At 57.8% G+C, this 20962-nt stretch overlaps 1 protein-coding gene and 2 long non-coding RNA genes across 23 annotated transcripts in view; 1 reads left to right on the top strand and 2 right to left on the bottom strand.

The window, feature by feature from the left end:
• The window catches only part of LOC112984390 (uncharacterized), a 591798-nt gene that overhangs the window by 15851 nt on the left and 554985 nt on the right, over positions 1–20962 (bottom strand). For 5 of the 18 annotated variants that reach the window (XR_003259466.2, XR_003259470.2, XR_003259471.2 and 2 more), the window contains exon 1: positions 1310–1772. The exons of 3 other annotated variants lie outside the window; for them this stretch is intronic. This is a non-coding gene — a long non-coding RNA (uncharacterized LOC112984390). 10 more of the 18 variants (XR_003259467.2, XR_003259472.2, XR_003259473.2 and 7 more) reach the window with 7 other exon arrangements.
• On the top strand, positions 3800–18921 carry IRX5 (iroquois homeobox 5). The gene is made up of 4 exons (XM_064519508.1): positions 3800–4715; positions 5688–6093; positions 6395–7132; positions 15699–18921. The coding sequence occupies exons 1-4, from the start codon at positions 4467–4469 to the stop codon at positions 15803–15805; spliced, it is 1500 nt and encodes a 499-aa protein (XP_064375578.1). The 5' UTR covers positions 3800–4466; the 3' UTR covers positions 15806–18921.
• Positions 15099–20962, bottom strand: part of LOC135329757 (uncharacterized) — an 83664-nt gene continuing 77800 nt past the window's right edge. For all 4 annotated transcript variants that reach the window (XR_010391385.1, XR_010391387.1, XR_010391386.1 and 1 more), the window contains 2 exons: positions 19370–19503; positions 15099–18748 (listed from right to left, as the gene is read on the bottom strand). This is a non-coding gene — a long non-coding RNA (uncharacterized LOC135329757). The remainder of the gene's footprint in view (positions 18749–19369; positions 19504–20962) is intronic.

The raw sequence follows: 20962 nt of genomic DNA, 5'->3' as shown, positions 1-20962 counted from the left end.
GTTGCCTTTCCTTGCACTAGTTTTATATCTCAGACGCGCACAAGAACGATTAGATCTTTAAAGACTGCAATAAAAGTAGGATCCTTAGATTTTAAAGTTTCAACAGAAAGTAGCTATTAAAGTAATTTAATTAAGGTATATCGTATCCAAGATACCTGTGTTTAACTCCATCCACTACAAGCCACCTGCACCCATAGCACTTGCAGCTAGAAACTATCAATGACTGTATGTTTTTAAATACATTGTTTACTGTCATTTTCAAGATCACCCTGCCCCCCCTTCCTTCCCAGAAGGAAAATATTCACAGCTGATCCCTATTATACATTCATGCACTATTTTATTAAGCTATTTTACGCTGTACCACATATGTTTGCACATCCTAAATGAAATTATGCAAATGAAACCAGTGTAGAAAAACAAATATGCAAGTTCAAATATTGCTACATTTTGGGTCACCACATTTTGTGCACTCATCTCAAATCCAAGTTTCACTCATGTCAGAAATCCTACTGGAGTCAGACTACTAAAGTAAGCAAAGACCATTTTAGAAAGCTTTGCGGGATCTGCCCTTCAGACTGAAGGCTATAAAAATAGTGATTTTTAAATTATTTGTACAGCTGAATTTAAATTCACAAGCCTTAATTTAAATAAAATGACAACTGCAGAGCTAGCCTGTAAATCCCACCCACCGTTAAGTCAGATCTGAATGCTAAATGTTTCTTGTATTGTATTAACAGTTTAGCTTCTAAGAAATAATGATGAAAATATATAAGGCATGGGATTTTAATATCAGCCTGCAGTTACATCATTTCACTGGCATCTAGAAAGCACACTCCTGATAACAAGACCATATCTACACCTTCAAATGTTCCTACCTTCAGTAAATACAAGGAGAAGTGAATGTATCCTCAAAGCCCCATATTTGTTAATAAAACTGTCAGAACTATATAAACAAGGAAACGAGAGTCTTAAAATGAACTTATTTCTCTGTAATCAAAGGCAGAGACTGAAAAGTCCCGCAAAGCAGATTAGTCTTAGGCTTTCACATTTTAATATGCTTCTATTGGAGGAAAGAGTTGCTGTGACTAGTCACTCAGCAGAGCTATCAATGTGCAAATAAAGCAGAAAATAGAGACATCCTTAAGAAATGAGTCTCAAATTTGACGTAAAGTGAAGGTGACAACCACAGCAGCAGAACTATAAACTAAATATTTCAGTATCTTGAAGAATTATCTACAGCTCCTTTAAAACTGCAAGGAATACAGCAGTGGGATAATGCGGCGAGAACGCTGCTTGGACGGACACTCACCTTCCTGGCGGCGTCCGAGTCCTCCAGCTACCGGCACTGAGGCGCTCGGGGGTCCCGCTGCAGCGCGTGGAAGCGCGCACGAACCCACGGCGGCTCGCGAAACGCGCACGCAGAAGCGAGACCAGCAGAACACCGGCAGTGAGGAGGGTAACTTGACACGACGCTAACCTTACCTCCTCCTCCAGGAGCCAGGCGCCCGGGAAAGGCGCCTAAAACTTCTGCCTCTCCCTACAAACAAAGCGGCACGGAGAAGCGGTTACTCGTTCGGCGCACACGTGAGATGAGCGTTAAGCACACAGAACTTTACCCGAGGATCTCGCTCGCGGGGCGAGGGGTCCTGTCGGGGGAGCGGGCAGCAGCTTCGGAGCGGGGAAGGAAAGGGGAGCGGGAGCTCCGGAGCGACGGCTCGGACTCGCCCGGTGACAGGCGCGGCGACACCGCGCCGCCGAAAACGGCGGGAAGTGCACACCTGCGTGGAGCCGGCGCGCCAGCGTGAGCGCGGCCCCCGGCAGCCCCCGCGCGGATCGCGGAGAGGGGAAACCGCGCACGCTTCCACACAGAGATGCAGCAAGGGGGGAGGCGGGCGGGGGGGACGCGACGACACAGCGCCGCCGGCACTCCGGGCGCCGCTCAGCCCCGCAGCGCTTCGCTGAGCCGCTTCGACAACCGCAGGAGCCACTGCGGGAGCGCGGCACGCGCGGCGCTTCCCGCCTCGCCCCCTCAACGGCCGGCGCCGCCTCAACGGCCGGCAGCGCCCGCCCGCCCGCCCGCCAGAGGCCGCCCGAGCGCCCGGGGCAGCGCCGCGCCGTCCCCGCGGGACGAGCTGCCTCCCCATTACCTCGCCTCGCCTCGCCTCCCGGGGCTGGCAGCGCCCCGCTCGCCGCCGCCGCCGCCGCCTCGGGCCGCAGCGCCTCCGCGCGCCGTCCTGCCCCCGCCGCTTCCGGGCTCGGCGGCCCCCGCGCCGCCTGCCGCCACCCTTCCCTCCCCACGCACACGCCCGCCCGTCCCGCCCCCGCGCTGAGGGACAGCCCCAGCGGCCAATGGGAGAAGGGGCGGGCCCGCCGCCGCCGAGCGCGTAGCCAATCGCGCGCGGGCAGGGGCGGGGCCGAGGCCGGGGCCCGTGGGTAGTGTAGTGCGGCCCCGCCGGCCCCGCTCGCCCCCCCGCGCCGCCGCCGCCGCCCGCAGCGCGGCCCGGGGCCCCCCCGCGCCCCGGGGGAGGCGCCGCCCGTCGGAGGCGCTGTGGGGGGCGGGGGGCGAGGAAACCCGATGGCGCAGCGGTCTGTCTGTCCTCTTTGCCCTCTTTCCCGTTTATTTCTCTGCTCCCGGCCCTGGGGAGGGCCTCGGTCCTCGTCTCGGAAAAAAGAAAAAGGAAAAAAAAGAAAAAGGAAAAAAAAGCAACGTCCGTAACGTGCTCGCCGGGAGCCCCCCCGCCCCCCCGGCCGCCGCTCACCTTTGTTCCGCCGGGCGCTGCCGGCGCCGCGGAGCAGCCGCGCTGGCGCTGCGACGGTCACGGGCGGGTTTCGGCCCGACACGCGCGATCGCGGCGCCCCCGTGGGGCGTGGGGGGGGAGGCGGCCCGGTCCCGGCGGCAGCGGAGCGGAGCGGGCTGGCGGGGGCGGCAGCAGCGCAGACCCCCCCCCGGAGCCGCCCGCGCCCCGAAAGGGGGTAAAAAGGGGGAAAAAAACCCAAAAGAGCCCCCGTGCCGCCCGCGGCCGCGCCAAGTATTCACCTCCGCGCCCGGCCCGGGGCAGCGGCGCTCCGTGCGGGGCCGGGGCCGCTCTCGGTGCCGGTGCGGCGGGGAGGCTCCGGGCAGCGGGGCCGCAGAGCGCCCGGGGCCGCGGCGGGGGAAGCGGCCGGGGGGGGGGGGGATAAGCCGGGATGTGTTCCTGGTGGGAAATATATCTGGGGGAATCAAAGGCGATTACATCTTCTGATCGGCGGGGATTTACCCGAGTTCATATGGTTTTAATCTGCTTTCGCTTCTACCCTGTTACGAGTGCGGGGGGGGGGGCGGGGGGGAGATACCTGGTTCGTTGTTTAGATCCGCCGGTAAAGCCTCATTTTGAAGGATTTCTCCCGACCCACCTCTGCCCGCCGCCCCGCAGCCCCCTTCCCCGGCAGCGGCGCTGGGAAAGGCTGGATCCGCCGCCCGCCCGCTCGCAGGCCGGACCCAAACCCCGCGGGGCCGCCGAGCCGCCCGCCGAGCCCCGCAACAGGTCCGGCCCGGCGCCGCCGCCCCCGACGGCCGCCCATCCCATCCCCGCCGCGCCCGGCCCGGCCGCGCACGCCGCTTCCCCGCTGAAAATCGTTGGGGTTTTTGGTTCGGTTTAAAAGAAGCAAAAACAACAAACACCCCCGCGCACACACCCGCAGCCCCGCCACCAGTGTGTCCCACGCTGCCGCGGCTCCAGGGACTTAGCGGAGGGAGGGGCGGGGGCAGGGCGCGGGGGGGCGGAGGGAGACGGGTGGCTAATAAATCGTGTTAAATATCTATTTTTTTTCATATACCGATTGGCTCGCATTCCAGCGCAGCGCGGCTCCGCGCGGTATTTAGCACATGCGGAAAGTTGGAGCCGCTCCGCACCGCCGCGCAGGGCACCGCGGCCGGGAGCCGGCGCACTGGGGCCGGGCGGGCGGGGGGGCGAGCGCGGCGCGGGGCGCGCAGCCCTCCCGCTGGTTGGGCCCGGCCGCGGCCGCGCAGCGGGGTCCTGCCAGTCCTTCCACTGACAACACCCCGCGAAGGAGGAGCCTCGCCGGGCCGCGCACAAGGCGTCAGGAGCTGCAATTTCCAACTTAGCATCTTGGCAGGACCCTTCGGAAAGCGAGAGCGAGGAGGAAGGGGGAAAATAAAAGCCCCCCCCAGCGCAAGGGGGAGAGAGCGAGCGAGCGAGCGAGGGAAGGAAGGAAAAAAGGGGAGAGAGAGAGAGAGAGAGTGAGAGAGAGGGGGGAAAGGAAGGGGGAAGAAAAAAGAGGAAGCGGTGCCAGGCTGCAGGCGAGCGAGGAGCAGCCGCCCCGGCGCAGAGGCAAGGTGCCGCCGCTGCCCGGCCGGCGAGGGCGGAGAGGCGCCCGCGAAGCCCCGGCCGCAGCGGCCGCAGCCCGGCAGCGCGGCGGCTCCCTCCCGGCGCCTGGGGCTCCCGGGTATATGTGTGCGCCTGGCCATGTCGTATCCTCAGGGTTACTTGTACCAGCCGTCAGCTTCCTTGGCTCTCTACTCCTGCCCGGCGTACAGCACCAGCGTCATCTCCGGACCCAGGACCGATGAACTTGGGAGATCTTCCTCGGGCTCCGCTTTTTCCCCTTATGCCGGATCTACCGCCTTTACCGCCCCCTCCCCGGGTTACAACTCCCACCTCCAGTACGGCACCGACCCGGCCGCCGCCGCCGCCGCCGCCTTCACGTCCTACGTGGTAAGAGCAGCGCCGGGCGGCCGGGCCGGCGGCATCCCGCGGCCGCCGCCCGCTCGGGGCCTCCGCGCTGCCCCGCGGCCGGGGGCGCCGCGGACAAAAGGCAGCGCGGCTGCCGCCTCGCCCGCACCCCGCGTGCGCTGCGCCCCGCGTTCGCGCACTGCCGCTGGACCCGGCGCCGGCAGCGCTGGGCAGCGGGCGAGAGCCGCCGCCGCGGCTGGGGCGAGCCGGGCTGCGGGCGGGCACCGCCGGGGGCTCCGCGCCCTCCGAAAGACAAAAAAAAGGAAAAAAATTTTTAAGAGCAGTCTTAATTCGGCGGCAGTCTGACCGCTCCGATCGAAAAGGAGACGAACCCGGCAGCGGCGGGCGATGGGAGAAGCCCACGCGCTAAAGCCGCGCAACTTTCCCCGGCGCGGCGATAATTAGGCTCCTTCGGCGCCGCCGGGCTCAGCTCCGCCGCCGCGGGCCGCCGGGACCCGCACCGCGCCGCGCCGCGCCGGCCTCCCGCGGCCGCGAGAAGCGCGTAGAGGCAGGCCGCTGTGCCCGGCTTCCCCCCGCGCCCGGCTGCGGGCAGAGCGCGGCCCTCTCGTTTCTCCTATTTTATTTTATTTTATTTTTTCTTTTCTTTTCCTTTTTCTCATCTTTTTTTTCCTCTTTTTCTCTTCTTCTCTCTTTTCGTTTCTGTTTTCTTTTCCTTTCTGTTCTCCTCCCGCCGCCCCCGGCCCGGGCAGAGGCCGCCCGGTGCGGCCCGGCAGGTTGCGGCCGCGGTGCCGCCGCGCGGGGGACGGGACGGGACGGAGCGGGACGGGACGGAGCGGGACGGGACGGGACGGGACGGGGGGTCCCCGCGGCCCGCGCGCGCTTTCCGCCCCCTCGCCGCGGCGCCCGCCGCGCTCCCCCCGGGCCGGGCCGGGCTGGGGCTGCCCCGGCGCCGCCTCACGCGGCGCGGCCGGCGGGCTGCCGCTCTCTCCGCAGGGCTCGCCCTACGACCACGCGCCGGGCATGGCCGGCTCCCTGGGCTACCACCCGTACGCGGCGCCGCTCGGCTCCTACCCCTACGGCGACCCCGCGTACCGCAAGAACGCCACGCGCGACGCCACGGCCACGCTCAAGGCCTGGCTCAACGAGCACCGCAAGAACCCCTACCCCACCAAGGGCGAGAAGATCATGCTGGCCATCATCACCAAGATGACCCTCACCCAGGTCTCCACCTGGTTCGCCAACGCCCGCCGGCGCCTCAAGAAGGAGAACAAGATGACCTGGACGCCGCGGAACCGCAGCGAGGACGAGGAGGAGGAGGAGAACATCGACCTGGAGAAGAACGACGAGGACGAGCCGCAGAAACCGGAGGAGAAGGGGGACCCCGGCACGCCGGACGCAGGTAGGGCGCAGGGTGGGCAGGCGCCCGCGGGGCTGCGCGGGGCCGGGGACCCCCCCCCGGGGGCGGCGGGGCTGGGGACCCCCGAGAGCGGCGGGGCTGGGGACCCCCCCCCGGGGGCGGCGGAACTGGAGACCCCCGAGGGCGGCAGAACTGGAGACCCCCGAGGGCGGCGGGGCTGGGGACCCCCCCCCGGGGGCGGCGGGGCTGGGGACCCCGGGAGCGGGACCGGGACCCCCGGGGCAAGGCGAGCCCCGGCGCGCTCCGCGGCCGCCCCCCACCGCGCTCTCCTTTGCCCCCCCAGGAGCGGCGGAGCCCCGGGCAGCGGCGGGCTGCGAGCGCCTGCGGGAGACCCCCAGCCCCAGGGAGGCCGAGGGCGGCCTCAGCGACTCGGATTGCAAGGAGGCGGCGGAGGAGCGGCTCGACGGGCCGGCGGCCGCCGCCAAGGCGCCCGGCTCTTCGCCGCTGGGGCCCTGCCCGGCGGCCCGGGGGCTGCCGCCGGCGGCGGGCGGCGAGGAGCCGCCGCACTACGGCCCGCCCTCGGCGGCCGCGGGGCCCCCGCACGCCGCCGACCCGCACCCGCTGCCGCCCGCCGGCGCCTCGGTGATCCACTCGCCGCAGCCCGCGGCCCTGGCCAAGCCCAAGCTGTGGTCGCTGGCCGAGATCGCCACCTCCGCGGACCGCGGCCCCCGGGAGCCCGGCGGCGGCGAGGCGGCGCCCCCCGGCCCCGCGGCTCTGGGCGGCGGCGGCCCCTCGCGCTCGCCCCCGCGGCCGCGCTCGCCGCCGGCGCAGTGCCCCTTCCCCAACGGCGCGGTGCTGCCGCGGCCGCTCTACTACACGGCGCCCTTCTACCCCGGCTACACGAACTACGGCGCCTTCGGGGCGCTGCCCGGCGCCGCCGCCGCCGCCCCCGCCGCCCCCTTCAACGGACTGAGCCAGGCTGCGCTGGGCCGGGCCGAGGCGCTGGCCAAGGAGGCCAAGGCGACGCGGAGCCAGGCGCCGGCGGAGCCCTGCACGGACGCGCCCTACGAGCCGAAGAAAGGTATGTCCAGCATTTAATGCCGGCTTCCCCCGGGACTGCGCGGCGGGTCGCCTCGCTTTTAATTTATTGAAAGGAATAACGGATCGCGTGGGCAGTTATTTTTCCGCTACCAAAAGAGGGACAAAGCAAACAGAAAAAGGCCAGCGCCCCCCCACACTGCTCAAAAGTTTATAGCCTGGTGGAAACGGCTGGGCGGGAGCCGCTCGCGGAGGTCTTAACCGAGCGAAAAGCGAGCGAGCGAGTGGCACGCTCTCTCACACACGAAGAGGAGAGATTTGTATTAAATCTGATCCTGTATATTTAATGTAGCTTTTTGTATTTAAATTGATAATACAGTATCTTTGAAGTAAATTATGAAATCAAGACACCTGTACAGGCATTAATGTTGTTTTCGTAATATAAATATATACATTTCTGTGTCCTTTTCCGAATTGTTTCATAGTTTTAAAAATATATATATACAAGTTTAATTTAATTTTTTATGCCTATTGGTTTTTTTTCCCTTGGGTGTGAGCGAAAGTTTAACGCAAAAAAAAAAAAGGAAATAGGTTATACTTATTAGATACAAAACCTGCAGTCGCCTTTGTAAAAAGCAAATATTTAATTAAAAGAGATTTTTAACAGAATCCAAACCCCTCTCTTTCCGCAACGGGCAAAAACGTGCGCAGCTTGCGGGGGCAGACAGGGGCGTTCAGCGGGGAGCGCAGCGCCGGGCGGGCCCCTGCAGCGGCACCTGCCGCCGTTGCCCGCGTGCCGGAGAGCGGCCGGGCCGGGCCGGGCCGGGCCGGGCCGGGCCGGGCGGGGCGGCGGGGGGACCCGGGGCGCCGGCGCTTTGGTCGCTGCGGGCTGGAGTCAAGGCAGACACAGAAGCGCTTGCTGGGAACGGCGGCGCGGGGCGCGGCCCGTCCTTTCCCCTAGCTGCTCGCGGTCGGCGTGGCGGGTTGCGCGGAGCAAGCAGCTGCCGCACCTCGCTCGTGAGCTCGCCTCTCTGCCACGTCCCGCCCTCGCCGCCGAGGTGCTGCCGCCCGGGGCGGGCGCGGGCCGGGGCGGCGGGGGCCGGGCCGCCCTGCGCGGAGCGGGGCGCGGAGCGGGGCCCGCGGTGCTTCCCCGCGCTCGCAGGTAGGTGTCACACTCGGCCCGGCTTTCGCCGCCCGCCGCGCGCGCAGCAGCAGCGCGGCCGCCACCGCGGAGCCGGGCGCGGAGGGCCGCGGGGCCCCGGCCGCCGAGGCGCCGCCGGCACCCGAGCCGCGCGGGGCGGCGGTAACCGAGCCGCGGCGCGGAGCCCCCGGGGCCCCCGGCCCGGCCCGCCCCTCCCCTCCGCGGCCGCCTCCGCGCTGCGCGGACCCCCCCCCCCCTCCCGCGGGGCCCCCCTCGTGCGCGAGCCGCGCGACGCCGGTGCTTGGCTGGGAAGGGACCGGCACCGCGCCACCCCGCCGCCGCGTTCGTGGGGCTTTTTTCCCCTAAAGAAGCCAGATGATTATTTTGTAATCTCTTCAACTTTGTCAGAGCCGTTTATTAGCTGTAACAGGTTTATTCATGCGTATTTACATTTTACGGGATTTTAAATAGTAGTTTGTATTTTATGTTTTAACGACGCAGTCAATGTTCGCTGGGTTATACGGTCTTTGTAGATAATCTGGTTTCAAAATCGAAATTGTTTCGAGCTGAATGTGTAAAGAAATCAAATATTCCTGGGATAATAGTATGTTATTTTGTCACTTTATAAATTATAAATGCCTTTTTAAAAAACACTCGGATTCCTCCGTTGGCTCTTTTCTTTGCAGTCGGGGAGAGCCGTAGGAAGCGGTCTTTTCGCGGGCGAGGCGGCTTGGCTGAGCTCACCTGCCGTGTTTCAAAGGCACGAAAGTTTGCGCGGCGCGGTGCGGCGCGGGGCGCGGGGCGCGGGGCTGGTGCCCGCACGGGGAGCGCTGCCGCGGCCCCGGGTCGCAGGGAGCCGCAGCGGGTTGTCGACAGCCCCGCTCCTCCCGGCCCCTGCGGCCAGGGCGGGCTGCTGCATGTGCCTGGAGCCGGGTAAAACTTCCGAGCCCCCTTCGCAGGGGGGACACGACCCCCCCCCCCCGACAGCGCCCCAGAGACAACAGGTCCCGCAGTTAAACGACTGTGTCAAAATAAATAGGTTTTAATTGTTCATCTCGCTACGGATTTGTTTTTAATTGTCGCTCTACCTTTCCCCGGCTGATCTTCCTATCTATATAAAAAAGCTACTTTGCAAAGAAGCTTAGGAGCTTCGCTCGTTCAGAAGCCCTATTCCTTATAATAAGGGCTATTTTGAATAGGTCTATCAGCGATCTCAATACCGTTTTCGTTTGATGTATAAATTCCTAAGGGAATTAGCCATTTCCTTTAGGTTGCAGCCCGTCGCCTATTTTAAAGCTGAACTATTATTGTAGCCCCATCGATTTCATACACCGATTTTATCCTTCGCCCTTTCCCTCCGCAACGGCAGACGTACCAGACAGTCTGCCTTTAAAATAAGCACGATTTTTTCGTTTTCTTCTTATAAAAGATTGGGGGGGGGGGGGGGGCAGCGCCCGCCCTTTTTGCCTCTGGCACGTTAATTTGTTGCTGGGGAAAGAAATAAAAAAAATCGAGGATCATCTTAAAATAAAAATAACGCCTGCTGGCAATTAAGGCTTGCCCGGGCGGAGGCCCGGGGGGGGGCGGCGGCAGGTGTCTCCCCCCGCCGCCCGGCCCGGCCCGGCCTGCGCGGCGCCGCTCCGCGCCCGCGGGAGGACGCGGCCCCCCCGGGGGCAGGTGGCGGGGGGAGGCGGACGGGCCGCGCTCTGCAGCAAACGATGGGCCAAACTATCTCCCCCCCCCCCCAAAAAAAAAAAAAAGGAACCGTCGAGGGGGCCTGGCGCAGCCGCCCGCGCCCCGCGGAGGGAAGCGGCTCCCGGCGAGGCCCCGCAGGCAGCGGCCGCTGCGCCCGGCGAGAAAACAGCGGAGCCGGGGGCGCGCAGCCCCCGCCGGGCCCCTCGGCCCCGCCGCTCGGGCACCCCCCCGCCCCCCCCCGCCCGCGGGCAGCCCGCGCCCGCTGCGCCCCTTTCTCGCTTAAAAACACAACAAATCCGGACGGAGACCCCGCGCTGCTCCCCGCAGCCGCTGCTTCCCCGGGGGGCCCGACGAGCCCCCCCACCTCGCGGGGCCGGGGCTCCGCGCAACGCGCAGCGGGGCGTAGCTGGCCTGCGGGGTGTCCCGGCCCCCCCGCCCACCCCGGCAAGGGGGGCGAGCGGCATCTCTGCTCTGCTCGCCGAGCCCCGGGCGGCCCCTCCGCGCCGGGGGGGGCGGGGGGGACCCACACGGGCGGCGGGTTCGGAGGCGGCCACCGGGACAGGAGTCCCCGAGTCCTGCAGCTGCGACGAAGCGCAGGCGCCCGGGCCCCGGCCCTCCGCCCCGGCCCGGGAGGCGCAGACGGGCGCGAGGTTAAGGACGAGCGAATGAAAAGCGACCGAACCCGCCACCCCCGGGGCCCCCGGCCCCGAGCGGCCCAAGCGCGGGCGGACAAGGCGCGGAGCAGCCAGAGCCGCGCGGTCCCCCCCCGCTCCCCGCTTTACATGACCTGCCTAGATTATTAGTAAGGACATCTGCGGCTGGCGCGGGAACAAGTGTTACCAAAAACAGAACCGGCTGTTTTTCCAAATGAGCAATATGTTAATTCCTCGTCCCCCCTCTGGTTTCTTTAAAACCTGGCACAAATACATCAATAGCGCGGAATAAGGAGCCTTTGCAGAGAACAAGTGGCAGTTTTGAATTTACCTTTTGTGTGCGCCTCAGATGCAATCTTGAGGCATTTTTTTTCTCTCTCTCCCACAGAAAAAGGGTGTTAATCTGCCCTATCTTGGGACCCGAAAGGATTGGAGTGGAGTAGATATTCACTGGAATCACATAGGGGAATAAGGGTCTTGCTTTATTGAATCATCAAATCCCAGGAATGAAGCTCTTAATTAATTATGGGTGCTAAAAATTCAGGCCAGCTGTTTCTTTTTACTCGGCTCTGACAGAGAAAGACAAAGTCTACGTCGGGCTCTTCTCAGGCGCACTCAGCATAAATCAGCGCCCTCGGCGGCGCCGCCGGCCGCGGGCGCGGTGACAGATGGCGCATTGTCCCGCATTCCTGCACCGCAGCTCCGCGGGCGCGCAACTGCGCGGCCCTGCCTCCGCGCCGCCCTCCGCCGCCCGAAGGCCTCGCCCCGCGGAGGCGCCGGCCCAGCCCGACGGCGCGGCCGGCGGAGGCGGCTGCTGCGCGCCCGCGGAGCCCTGGCGTTGCGGCGGGCGGGCGCTGCGCTGCGCTCCGCGGCCCGGCCGCGCTCTGCGGGGCGGCCGCAGCCCCAGGGCGCCGCGGCCCCGCGACGGGGGGGCCCCGACGGGGACGCGCCTCCGGCCGAGCGGGGGACGGGAGCGACCTGCGCGGCTCCGGGGCGCAGCGCGGGGCCGCATCCTGCCCGACGCCGCCCCGACGCGGGGCGCGGGGCGCCCGGACTCCTCTTCTCCCGCGAAACCGGCTCTCGTTTGCTCCAGGCGACCGCGGAGCCCGGCGCGCTCCGGCCTGGCGGGTGCCCGTGTAAACGCGCGCTTATTTAACTGGACCAGGTCCCGAGATAGCAGAGGGAAACGGCTCCCGGCGCGCCCAGCCATTTCCAGAGGCACGCGGCGAGGGCTGGAAGGAGCCCGAGCGAAGAGGCGAGGCGACGCTGCGCCCACAGTACCGCGGGGCTGGCCCGGGCGAGGGGGAAGCCGCGCAGCCGGGGCCGCGCAGGGCCGGTGCCCCAGGTAATGGCTTTACCCCCGCCGGGGGGGGGCCGGGGGGCGCGAGGCAGTGGGTGCTCTTTCCCCTTCCCCGCACCGAGCCGGGCGCCGCGGCCGCTGCCCCCCGTGCCCCCCCCGCGCTCGGCACCCGCCTGCGCGGCACTAGCAGACGGTTATTGATACAAACACAGTTTTTGTTGCTAAAGGCCTTCCAAAACAAATTCCCCGGCTGAATGCCAATGTATGCATGTCGGCTGGTGACAGCTGATTAGTGAAATGATTTACGGCCAAGTTAAAAAAAAATGATACTGTCAAAGGCAGCAATTTGAAAAAAAGATACGAGAGCACAGCCCCAAGGCTTCCCTCTGCAAAGCCACCCGGCACATCTGAACCTACGCTACAAAATACCTGAAACACTCAAGGAATCAATTGGTCGCAGATGAAATGCGGTCTCGATTACGGCGCGTCCCGGTGATCTGCCGCTCCGCGGCGGCCCGCGGCCTCCCCCGCCACCGCGCAGCCCCGCGCAGCCCCGGGCTGAGCCCCCCTTTTTGTTTCAGGACTTTTTCTGCTCATTAATTGATTTTAAAAATCCCCCCTTCCCTCACTTCTCTGTAGCTCTTCTTCATAAAGGAAGCTTTCGCTCCGCAATAAAGTACGAGACTTTGATCCCAGATCATCCTCTTAGGCCTTCCAGCCGAAATCGGCGGAGAAACTATGTGGAGTTATTGTTCGCACTTGCTGCACTTCTGATTCAGAAAGGGCTGATTTATTAGCTTGTCAAGGGAAGCATTGTTCAGGAAGGCAATCAAAAAGCACTTACCTAGCTAAACTAAAATTACTGCCTTTTCAGTGGCTAATTTGTATAACTCCCATGGAGGAACTTGGGAAGTGTTTGATGAGGCATAAAATGATGATTAATGAATTTATTGGCCTGCTGCTCATCAAATAGGAGTAGTATATCTTTCCTCTATTGGGCGTTGGGTCTAATGCTACATGTCTGTGTAAAGCAAGTCCAATATGATCTCCTTTTTAGCCCCCTTTTAACCCCCATGACCTGAAGAATATCTCCGTGTAACAGAGGCAACATCAGGGGACGGCAGAGACAAAGAGCCTGTTTGATAAAACAGTAAATGAGAAATGTGAGGAAAGTTGCTGCAGGGACAGATCTGCTCAGTTTTCAGCTTTCAATCACTTTGACTACTGAAGTGGGAAGAATGCAGAAACCAGATAAGGTGCGAGAAGCGAAAAGAAAATGACAAACCAATTTTAACTTTCATAAAGGACCCGGGCAAACAACTTTATTGCTGCTTGAAAGAACGAACGAGCGAAGGGAACCGCTGGCGATCCTGAGCGCTCACCCCGGGCACCCCCTCGCCACGTGGCCACGCGTGGAGACACGGGCGACGTCCCCGCAGACTGACCACCTCCAACGCTGCCCCGTAACCCAGCCAGTGCTCTGGTCGGATTTGATGCAACGGTTTTCAGCATATACATTTAACATCCTTTTCCTCTACTGAAGCAGCTTGGGGGTTTCTTTTCTGAGTACTGCTTAACGCTTGCTTCACTGTTCTGGGGGCAGGGATTTCTAAGAGAAATGACTTACCTCTTCCCCTTTAAATGCCCTAAATTACTTGTGATTCGCTGCTCACCTGCGCACAGACGTGACCAACAGGCTCTCTTACGCTCTATGCATTGCTTTCGATACATGCAATATCTATGCTTTCCATAGCTTGGGACCCCAGAAGGTCGGAAACATTGCTGACAGCCTCTAGAACGTGTTTAAATAAGTTTGCCTGAGATTTGAAGCCAGCGTCTTCCCAGGACTGAATCGATGTAGCTCTTCGCCTCCACGTCCTGTTCCCGGCAGCTCCGGGGCAGCGGGTGTAGCTTGCCGGGGCTGCAGCTCGCGGCTCTTCCAGCGAAGGGGCCCGTGCCTGCGTGCTTAGCTGGAGCCGGCCGACGGAAAGCCAGCTTCTCTCGTTACCTCCTGCGACTTCGCAGCGGCATCGCAGGCCCTGCGCGACGGCAGGCCAGCGCCGAGCCCTGGGAAGCTGCAGTGAGAACAGTTTGCAGAGCTGCTGAGGTAGCGACGAACACTTACCGAAACGATGTGGTATCTGGGCTCCAGGAAAGCGCCGAGCAGCAGGAAACGGTAGCGGAGAAGCGCTCGGGAGCCACGGCGGCCTGTCTGCCCTCTCGCTGCGCTGACGCCCCGCTTTGCCCTCCCTTCGCGCCTGCTGCACGCGAGCCAGAGCGCGTGGCCTGCGACGCGGGCCTTCAGAGGGGGTCACGCATCCAAAGCAGGCTCTGGATGAAGCACTGGGAAACTCAATCCTTTCACTACCCGTCCGTCTTAACATCCCGTCTCGTGCTTTTTTCCTTGCCAAGACCCATTCTGCAGTGAACCACCCGGCTGCTTGCGCACCACACACGTGAAGCTGGCCAGAACCTAATGCTGACCATCAGACACGCATGCGGCTTTCCAAGGCCCTTGTACCTGTTTTGAGGCCTACACCTGAGCCCTGGAAGCTGAGAGAAAAGCTCTCATCTATTTTAAGGGACTTCAGATCACATTCCCTGCGAAGGGCACATGTGGCTGTCCTTTGCTAGGTAATATTGTAAATTCAATCACTCTTGCTTGCAAAATATAAGGCACTTAACATATCAAGGATCATTGTTTTTTTCAGATCTGTTTAGAAATCATCTATGTAAGGGTGCAAGGCAAAAATCCCTGCCCAATCCTTTCCGACTGGAGGCTGTGGGAATAAATCAAAACAAAACCTTCCTGAGACTATACACTGGCTTTCTTGACATAAGGAACTAGGCACCCACCTTATGTTTAGAAGATCAGAAAACATTTACTTTAGCGCTACTAAACTGGTATTTGTCTGAGACGTTTTTAGCTGAAATGATCTTCTGGAAAACAATGTTTATAAACATCCTCAAATAAATAGCACTCTCCTGACACAAGCCCACCATCAACATACTGCTCAACAAGTTTTATCTGCAAGTCCTTGACCTGTGACTGCTTTTACAAAGGCGCTCTGTTCATTAGCAATTTCAGGTCACTTTGAGTACTTGTGTCATGAGCACATAGCACAGCTGTAAAATACGTGTATTAAATACCAGCTGCATTAATATAGTGGCTTATTTTCCTCCTCTCGGCTCCCAAAAGCAACATGATCTTACACGCTGATGAAAAAAGACAGTTTTATTTGCATAATTACAGCAATATTGTAGGTCTTCAGTGCAACAGACCAAAGAGGCTGATTTATGATTAAATATGTATGGCTAAAAGTTACCACACTGGGTAGTGTGCACAGCATTAGACAATGACAGTTTTGGGGCATAATTGCTTTAATGTGGGCAATTAAGACTAAGTGCATGTGATTTTAGTGTCTGCCCTACATTCCTCTGAATGATTACGATGATCAATACACATGATTTGTAAGTCGCTTCCTATTGATCGAATGGTAAAATGTTTGACCTTCCTTTGAGGAAGTAATTTGCTAAATTATGACACCACGTAAAGTCTTTCTTGGTTCAGAGGTGAGGGGTAATGGTGCTCAGAGTTTAAAAAAAGAAAGAAAAAAACCCTTTTCCCCCTTTTTCCTGAAAGTAAGTCTCTAATGTCCCTGCCAATTTGCTGACTCCACCTGTGGAGGGAGGAGTTTGGCACTTTTGTCTTTGAAATACCAGAGGGGAGAGGAGAAGGAAAAAAAAAAAAGGAACTGCAAACTTGATTCTTATTTACAAGAAACCCTCGTGAATGAACTTTATCTGTTTACACCTCTAGGCCAAATCATCAGGAAGCTCTTGACCACAAGACTCCTGTTTCCAAGCTGCTGGGAGAAAAATGCGCAGGAGCAAAGTTGGGGAAACGGAGCAGCCTGCAAGCGCTGAGAGCAGCTGAGACGCGTGGCAGGGCTCCCCGGCTGCCTGCCAGGTTTCGCTTTGATTTGCGCACACGGTACAGAATAGCCCCTGCTATATCACATTAGCAGGTATGAAAAGAAAAACACAGTGCCCATGAAAGCATGTTCGCAGATGAACAGTAGCTCAGTTTGGCTGAGACACCTCCTCCGTGCCAGAACTGCAATCCTAAATGCACCCGATACCAAAGGGAGATCAAAATTACCAGGTGCCGACAGCACCGCGACTTCGTGCCCTGCTCCGGAGCTGTGCCGCGCAGCACTGGCCACGGTGGCCCCCCCTTCCCAGCAGAGCGGCCAGCCCGGGAGAGCAGGATCAGCCGGGGAAATCTGCGTCCTGCAGGGGCTGGAAGCAGGAGAGGACCCGTAAAGGCAGCGCGTGATGGAGATGATCCAGCACCTGGAAGGCCTCCTTGTATCACAAGGCTGGCGATGGGCTGAAGTGCCCGAGGAACGTCCCCGCGTCTTCGAGCGAGACCAGGCACGCCAGGGTCTGAGCAGTCAGACAGAAGCTCCATCCCCACACACAGATCTTTAAAATCTCACTGGCTCCTCAAAAAAAACTTTATAACATCACAAAAATTGGTAACGTCACAGTGCTTTTGGGTATCAGTATCATGAAAGATTTGAAATTGAAATTGTCTGTCAGTTATTTCGGGACGATAGATCTGTTGTGGTACAATAAACTTTTATAAAGGTGATTTATAACCAGGTTTCAAAGGGTGGAATACATGTGGGACTATATACAAAACATTATTCAATGCAATCATTTATGTGCACATAAGAGAGGAATATCCTGCCTTGAGGAGGCTCCTGCATCTTTCTACAAGGCAGGACGTGAGAGCAAGACAACTTTCCTGAGAGGGTCCTGAGCAATAACACTGCTACATGTTTCAGACTACTGTAACTGCACGTGCAAAATTCTGCAGCACAAACCAACTCATAGTGATTACTGCTATTTCCTAAACACTGATTTTCATATTTGAAAACCAAACCGAACAAACCTCCCTGTCCTGCATTTTAAAGAAGGCCAATTAGCTTCTCTTTTGGAAAAAGTCATGGAAACTGTGTACGATATCATCCATACACATGAGAATCTCTTCTTCATCTGTTAAATACATTTTCAAATGCAAAACGGCTAAATTCTGTGTCAAAACAATATCACATCTTGGGCTGCGTAAAGTAAGAGATCCTTTTGCTATCGAGACACTGTTCGATCCACGAGCATAAATACTGGAGCTATAGTCCTAACACCGCAATAATGATAGCACTTATGTACTACACCACCTAACAAGTTATAAGACACACACCAGAACTGCGTGGTCCCTGGCTATCCTGTGTGCGCTAGTCACCACAAATACAAACTTTAAACAATTTTAGCCCTCAAAAGCTGCAGTAATCATCCAGGAGCTCTTGAAAGAACGAAGTGTTTGAACTGCTTACAAAAATATGCTTGCTCCGTAAAGTCAGCTACTAATCCGACGGACAGGAAGATAACGAGCCTTGCACTTACTTCCACACTCACACGTGTTCTTTCCCAGCAGCAGCAGAAGTGGGAATAAGGGTCACTGCAGGATAATTGGCATACCAGGATAATTGCTTTAACTGATCATTCAAAATAAAGATTTGAAGCGTTCACATAAAGCGACGTGAAAGTGACCAAGCACGATGCCTCTGCAGAGGAAAACCTTTCCTCCAGCCTACTGGAATTCTTAGAACATGCCCATTCGGTACTCGATAAAGGAGAAGTGGTTGACACCACCTCCAGACTTCTTTGACAAAGCCCCTCATGAGATACTATTAGAGCAACGTATCAGCCACAACCGCTCCTGCACGCCAAGACGCGCTGCTCCAGCCCCTGCCATCTGGCGAGAATCCCCAGCAGGCTGGAGACGGAGGCGGTGACTGCTCGAGCGCTCTGCGCTTCAGCCGCGAACGAGCGGTCTGGGACCGGAGCGCTCTCGGAGAGAGACAGGAAGAGCCACTACCAGGGCAGGCCCAGCAGCCAAGAGGTTTCAAGGGAAGCCAGCGAGCGCGGAGCCCTTCCAGCTAGCGTGGCAGGGACTTTTGGAGCCGAGTCAATAACGTATTTTTAATCCTCTGCAAGAATGTACATTGGAAGTCGTGCATAATACAGTGAAAGAGGACAGTAAATGGGAAAATTGTTTGAGTAACTTTCTGTAACTGGCAAATAGTTAAAAGTCAGTCTGAACTGGCTGAAAAAAATCGCTGAGTATTTTTCTGTAGGAATGAGTCATCTGATTAAATTTCATTTTGGAAAAAAATGAAGTTTCCATTGGCGTATGGCTCCAGTGTGTTCGCACAGTAGGTGTGGCAGATCTTCAATCTGTGATCAGTCTTCAAATCTGTCTGCTCCCAGAACAGCACTTTTCAACCCATTCACCATTTTTGCATGCCAGAACATTTGCTGTGGTCTCCTTCAAAGACTTTTGGGGGACTGGTTATCCTAATGCATTACTATGCTGAGGCATCCTATGCCAGCTCAGATTCACCACCTTGTAAGGGCCGTTTACAGATGTTTGCCTATGTACAGACTGATACACATTATGAGATTTGTTGCATAAAAACTTTTCACACACTCTGGATCACCATGTGAGGGAAACTCTATGCCTTACCGAATCAAAGAGTTGTTACCAGGCCTGTTGTACCAGGAGCTCACACCTGGCCTCCCAGCGTGTTTGCATCTCCAAAAAAATCAGGCAGTTCATAAATATAAGGGGAGAAGTGTCTAGACCACTTCCAGAAAAGCTGGGGGAGGTTTCGGGGGGGGGGGAGCTGGAAGCCCATGGGCCACACCAAGAAAGGGCCTCGCCGACGAATGCCGCTGCAGACGCGGTGCCTGTGGGAAGAGAGACTCCTTGGCTGTCCAGGTCAACGAGGGTCTGTGGCAGATCTGGTCAATACAGGGAGAGGAGAAGGGAGCTTTCAGATTTAACATCAGCGTAAGCAGATAAACCGTGTGGTTTTCTTTCATTTTTTTCCCATCCAAGTCTTTTATAAATATTTGTAATGGTGCCACCTCTTTTGGACGTTATAAATAAACACTTGCGTGTGCATTTGTTTTGATCTGGCTTGAGCTAAGCATGATTGCAAGGTAACCAGAAAGCATAAGGAATTTCTCTCCCATGGGTTTGGTGGTACCTAAAATGTGGCTCCCGAGGTATCCTAGAAAAGGGCCTGCTTCCCCACGGATTGCTTCCAGGTATCCAAATGGTGCCATGTCAGCCGGCTTCATAAAGGACCCTGCAAGGAATATCTGTCTTCCAGTGACCAGCAATAACCAGTGACATGTTAAATGATGGCAGGGAGCAACTCTGCACCATTAGGGACCTCAGGTGCTGTTTTTCACATTTCTAAATTCAATTTTGTTTTCCTCAGACTGCTGGAATTTCCCACAGAACAGAAATTACTCAATTATTCAGCAGAGAAAAGGGGACACACAACCCACAAAGCAGCTTATGACACCATTGTCTAAGAGGTAAATCTGTGCATAAACGTACAAATCTGTCCCGACCTGCTGGCTGGCTGCTGGCGTATCAGTGCATGAGAGAAAGGGGAGGACGCCGGCGTCCGCTGGTGTGCCGAGGGAAGCCTCACTCTCTGCCAGGCCGTTCACAGCGGAGGAGAACGCAGCAAGATGCAGCAGAGCTGGGGTGATAACCAAAAGATAAGAGGGGTCAAGTTGATGGTACGGCCCTACGTGGGGAGACAGGAGGAGAAAGCTGGCTGATGTGTCCTGCTCTGCCTTTTCTGATATTTCTCCACTGGCCAAACACCAGTGCCTCACCTTCCTCAGTACCACAGTTCTCTCCCAGATTTATTATTACTGGGTTTGTTTGTTTTCCGCACGTACTATGCAGCGGAAGTTCTGACCTTGAACCGATACTGCGAATCAATCCACTCAGTTTGCCATTCTTTGCCTAAACACTCCAGCCGCTGGGCTCTGGTGTCAAGCTGTCCCTGCTCAATATGAACACTAAGAGCTGCTGCCATCGTTTTCTCTGTGACAGTCCTCTTTCTGGAGAGCACATTACCACTTTTTGGTCTGGCCAGACATAGGATTTATCAGACCTTAAGGTAGCACCTGTATCTGGGGAGGCATCTGGCCGGGATTCAGCTGCCGAAGAAGAGGCCTCTAGTAACATCCCAGACCCCCGGGGCATCTACGCTATGCGCATGGGACACGGGCCTTTTGCACATTCGGGGTGGCAGCTGGAGGCCAGGTAGGTACCACAGGGCATCCCAAACAAGAGAAAATGCCTTATGTGTGGGCAACTGCTATCGGCCCTAAATCCTTTTCTAATAGCAAGAAAAGGCACTTTATAACACGATTCCTTTCATCCTAAAATCAATGCCTAAAACCGATCGGAGCACTGACACCTTGAAAGTGCCGGTTTTGCTCTACTGACTAGGAGGAGACCCCAGGGAGACTAAATCAGTTCTCTGTGCTGGAGACGCCTAAAGCGAGGTGAGATGAATTCACCCAAAGCAACAGGTGGGCCCCTCCCTGCTAGTTACCCATCTTTAGAATTATAAAATAAACTTTAATAATCTCATTCTAACAAGAAACAGATCTATCCACTGTAAAATATATGGCTTCAATTCTCTTTACTGATTCTAAAAATGGTGCTACCGAGTATTTAGAAATCATCACTTGTGAAAATCTTTATAGTCCGAGTACCTCTACTACATAAATTTAAATACAGTCATAGTACACAATAAAACTGGAAGGTGATTGTTGTAATAAATGGACAAGATTTCAAAACTCTTATTTACATTGGAACGTTACTCCTGAGCACTTCCACTGGCTTCCAATGAAATATTTATGGAATAAGATAAAACTCTATGACCCTTCCTCAGGAATGCACATAATCACATGCTCGGCTTTAGACGCAGAGCCACTGAAGTTAATGAGACTTCAACACACAGTTCAAGTGTGCTGCTGAATCAGGACAGGTTCTTGAAACGGGACCGTCGGCACGAGAATCTGGCCCACCAATGTAACTGTTTCCTCGGGGGTGCAATATAACACCACGTTTTGGATGAATCAAATGAGTACATTAAAAGTAGCATTTGCAAGACTAAGTTACTAGTTAGGATGAGAACA

This window comes from Dromaius novaehollandiae, chromosome 13, assembly GCF_036370855.1.
Source record: "Dromaius novaehollandiae isolate bDroNov1 chromosome 13, bDroNov1.hap1, whole genome shotgun sequence".
Taxonomy (NCBI): domain Eukaryota; kingdom Metazoa; phylum Chordata; class Aves; order Casuariiformes; family Dromaiidae; genus Dromaius; species Dromaius novaehollandiae.
The sequence above is the reverse complement of the archived record's forward strand: the minus strand, read 5'-3'. Positions and strand labels throughout refer to the sequence as shown.